This window comes from Trichechus manatus, unplaced genomic scaffold (assembly GCF_000243295.1).
Source record: "Trichechus manatus latirostris isolate Lorelei unplaced genomic scaffold, TriManLat1.0 scaffold00021, whole genome shotgun sequence".
Lineage (NCBI taxonomy): Eukaryota > Metazoa > Chordata > Mammalia > Sirenia > Trichechidae > Trichechus > Trichechus manatus.
In genome coordinates this window covers 8,873,051-8,877,273 of record NW_004443957.1, presented here as the reverse complement: position 1 = coordinate 8,877,273, position 4,223 = coordinate 8,873,051, and the positions used below count along the sequence as shown (strand labels likewise).

The window sequence follows — 4,223 nt, the reverse complement described above, 5'->3', positions numbered from 1 at the left end:
TTGTTCTTATTGTTGAGAATGTGTGTGGATTTGGATTCAGGCAGCTGCCATTATCCTCTAGACTGGGAGGCTACTGACATCATTTTTATAGTATCAAGTGCTAAGTAACATTCATTTCCTTCTTAGGAAAGCTGGAAATTTTTCATGCTACAAAGGCATTTTCAAGGTTAGATACATTCTGTCACAGACAGATCTGTTTTCCTGTATCTTTAAAGATGCTTATTGAGCTAACTCTTCTTTCTTATTCTAAGAAAGCAATCTCTGAAAGAGAAAGAATGCTTTTTATATATATTGAGGTTACTTCTTCCTCATTCCGTGTTCATTAAAAAAAAAAAAAAAACATCCTGCTGTTACGAGTTCTGTTCATCCCCCGAAAACATTACTTTGAAACTTCTCAGTTTCTACCTTAAGGTCCCACCTCTGCCCCAGAATAAATAAACCAAAAAAAAAAAAAAAGAACACATGGAGATTAGGAATATCTTCCTCCAAGACAGTAAGAAGACTGTAAACGGCACGAAAGTCGGGATGGTGGTGGTGGTTGCACCACCAAAAACCCCAGGACATTTTACCAATAAGAGAAAGCTTTTTAAAGGTCTGAAGACTCAAAGACCGAGGACTAAGAGGTGACAGTCTGGGCAGGGAAGAGCCGAGGTACCAGCGCCACCGTGAACGTGACTGCGACTGTCCCCGTGTGTGCGCAAATGCGCGCGCTCCGGTCGGTCCCGGGGCAGCCACCTGTCACTCACGGAGGGGGGGAGGCCTGCGGTGCGGAGGCGGAGTAGGAAAAGCGGGAGGGCGGTCCGGCCGGGAGGAGCCCGCAGGCGGGGCGGGCAGGGCGGGCGGGGCGGCGGGAAGCGCAGAGGCCCTCCTGGCGGTGGCCCGGCGTGCTGCCGCCATGGAGACGCGGCTCGCCCCGCCTACCGGCCCGGGGCCCCAGCCCCCACTGCTGCCGCGGATTGGTCGCCCTTTGCTCCCTGACCCAGCTCGCCGCCTCCGAAGCCGGCTGCTTCCTGCTCGGGCTGTCGCGCCCGCCGGCCTGGGGAGGAGCTCTTCGTCTTGCGCCGCGAGGGACGGGCCGCGTCAGCGCCGGCCGAGGGTGCTGAGCCCAACAGCTGGAGGAGGAGCTGCCGCCGCCCCGCCCCGCGCCCCCGCCCTCCCGCTCGCGCCGCTCAGTCCTGGCGGCCGCTGAGGCAGCACTCTGAGCAGCCGGCGGCCGATCCCGCGGCGGTCGGGAGAATGCGGCGGCGCTCGCGGATGCTGCTCTGCTTCGCCTTCCTCTGGGTGCTGGGCATCGCCTACTACATGTACTCGGGGGGCGGCTCCGCGCTGGCCGGGGGCGCGGGCGGCGCCGGCGCCGGCAGGAAGGTGAGTGCGGCCCGGCCCCTCGCGTGCTCACCCGTGGGCTAGGCGCTGGCGGGGGCGCTCGCCGGGCCCCTTCCGGAGGCTGCCGTGGCCCGCCGGCGCCTCCTCCCTGCGAGCCTGCGAGCTCCTGGCGCTCCCTCTCGGCCGCCGCAACCCCCTCGGGGTGGCTGCGGGGCATCCTGGCTGGGTGTCCGCCGGCTCCTCACTCCCTCCCGGGAGAAAGTCCCACGTCCCCCGCCCCGCATTCGCCGCAGGGTCTGAAGCTGAGTTTCCCGGGTGCGGGGCTCGGCCCCTGTGCGGGCAGGCGGGGGCTCCCAGAGGGGGCGACTGGGCCAGCGCAAGCCTGGGGGAGCGTTGGGTGGCGAGTTTCCTCCCGGGCCCCCGGGATGACGTTCTTTCCCGTTCTGTCCCCCACAACCGAAGTTGGTTCTTGGCCGCTTGCCAGAGCCCCATCCCCTCGGTGGGACGTGTTGGGGTGGTGGAGAGGAAAGATTTGGAGAAAGAAGTCTTAAGTTTTTTTTCAGCCTTTCTTAGCAGCGGCAAAAAACTCTTACCCTCATTCCTCTCTCCTCCCCCCCAGAGAAGGGTCTGGGTCTCTGCCCTCTTCTCTGTCCTTTTTTCTCGAGGGGAAAACCCAGCCGGTGCCGAGTAAAACTGACACTCCGGCTTGTTGTAAGTAGAGGGCGAGAGCGTCCCCCGAGCGAGGCCTTTCACGGACATTACCCCTTGGCCAGGGGCGGCCGCCGTTTTCCTCGCAAGCCTCGGCGTTACCCTCCGCTAACTTGGCACCTAGGGCTCCATCCCGCCGCTGGCCGCCCGGGACCCACCTGCGCCCTTTCCGCAGCCACATTTCCTCTCGGTCCGCTGGGGGTAGGTCTTCTTTCTCGGGCGTGTGTTTTCAGAAAGCTCCAAGGGCCAAGCGGCTGGGCCGTGGGAACTGTGTGGACTACTCTACCCCTTCTCAGCAGTCCCCGGCCCGGGCGTTGGGAGAAATGGAGCGCCTAGGAGCCCGAGCGCTCGGTCCTGGGGCCAGTCGCCGGCAGAGAAGGAGGTGTGTCAGGCTCCGGGCTCATGTACCTCTCCACTGTTGCTGCTTGTTGATTTTTAATGGCTAATCGGCTTTGAAAGCAGTGTTATCTTTCTCCAGATCCTGTAACCCTTATTATTGTGACTTTCCTTGTCACAGCAAACCCAGGAAATTCTGAGTTGGAGGATGTGGACCAGGGCGCGCTTGAATTGCCGGCTGGTTAGGAACAAGGGAATGGTATCCTGGAACAAGCCAAACGGGAATAATTGTAGATTAGTAGGTTTTAACTGCGAAAGTCAGACCCGTAAATGTCAACGTTGAGGTTCTGCTGCTTAAAAGATTTCCTTGCTTGCTTGTTTCCTTCTTTCCCAGCTGAAGGTATTAGATGGCAGAGATTCTTGATAAATTTCATGGGCTTGCTTTACCTGGAGGGGCAGAAATGAAAACAGTCTTTCCAAGAGCGTAATTATCTTACCTTGCATCTGAGCTGACATTGTACTCTTAGCTCTGTATTTTCCCTTTCTTTTTAATGCAGGGAAGCCATTGTATATTTACATGAAGTCCCCTTATTCTTAAATCAATGGTAAAGGGCAGTGCAAGCTAGTGAAGTAGTGCAGCTGGTTGAAGATTATGGTCATGTTTAATTGGATTTTTTTTTTTTTTTTAAATCTTTCCAAGTAAACTATCCAGGTCTGGATAGATAGGTGTGCTGGTGGGACCTGGCAGAGCTTTCTGTCTTCCATACCAAAGAAAACCAAACAAATAAGCCAGCCGTAGTCTTTCTCTTTCCTTGGTTTGCCACTTGCATTAGTACTGTATATGTGATCAGAAACAGCCCAGTGTTGCCATTGGAGAGGCTGGTTTCTCTGGAACCTCACTGGTAGTCTTCAACTGGTGTATAGTTTTTGAGGGGTCTGCCATGTTGACCTCAGAAGTGTGATTCTTAGTTGAAAAATGAATCCAAGAACTGCTTGTGGTGTGGCGTGGTGGCAGTAGGAAGGTACAGAGACCATGTAGAAAAAAGTGGGGGAAATGAACATTATACATGGATTGGCGATTTGGGATATTCCATTCTTTCTGTCAACGAACCATAAAATTTAATCCTGGCCCTTAGAATGGTTTAGAGATTTGTGTGTTGAGGAAGAGGTGTGTAAATGCAATAGCTTTTCAGATTGCTGTAGAAGACTCATTAACTTAGTGTGGTGGACCCGGATATAAAGAGGGTGAAAGAACCCTGCTGTTGTGGATTTCCTAATCTGTAGGGAAACAGTATAGCCTCCTTTCCTCCTGAATTGTTTCCTTGGAGTTGTGGACTAGAAAATCTCTCCGAATTTAGTTCATCCTCATGATTGAATGAAATACATGGTTTATGCAGCTTGTAAGGTATGGGTATAAAAAGATAATGTGGTATGCATGCAAAGGCAGAGTTTAAATACTAGCTAGTTTTTTTTTTTTAGAGAAAAGTGGAGTTATACTTCTTGTTTCATACTATGCAAGTCAGGGCTCTAATTCCATATTTAGTCTATTTCTCTGCCTCTCTAGGTTTTTCAGGGGTATCAGGCTTCAGTAGTAGGATTTTGGAGATTGTCTGGCAGAAGCTTGACTAGTATTTCTGCTGCTTCAGCAGCCCAGCTCGGGCTCGTCATTGTGTGCCCTGCCCGTTAAATAACTCATCATAGAACTGTTATTCTCCATTTGGCAAACCATGGAAAACCACCTCACCTCAGATTGCAGATTTTGTCAGCTCGATGGGAGTGAGTGCCAGTAGTCCTCCAAACCCTGCTGCCCTGCTCAGGACTTGATGCTGAGGTTCAGAGGGGGTGTGTGGGGGGTG

At 53.6% G+C, this 4,223-nt stretch overlaps 1 protein-coding gene across 1 annotated transcript in view; it reads left to right on the top strand.

Moving 5' to 3' along the window:
* Positions 1-1,198: 1,198 nt before the first annotated feature.
* GALNT2 (polypeptide N-acetylgalactosaminyltransferase 2) overlaps positions 1,199-4,223 on the top strand; it is a 235,024-nt gene continuing 231,999 nt past the window's right edge. Inside the window, exon 1 of the mRNA XM_023728038.1 lies at positions 1,199-1,365. Within this exon, the coding sequence (XP_023583806.1) occupies positions 1,237-1,365 (129 nt within the window). The 5' untranslated portion in view covers positions 1,199-1,236. The remainder of the gene's footprint in view (positions 1,366-4,223) is intronic.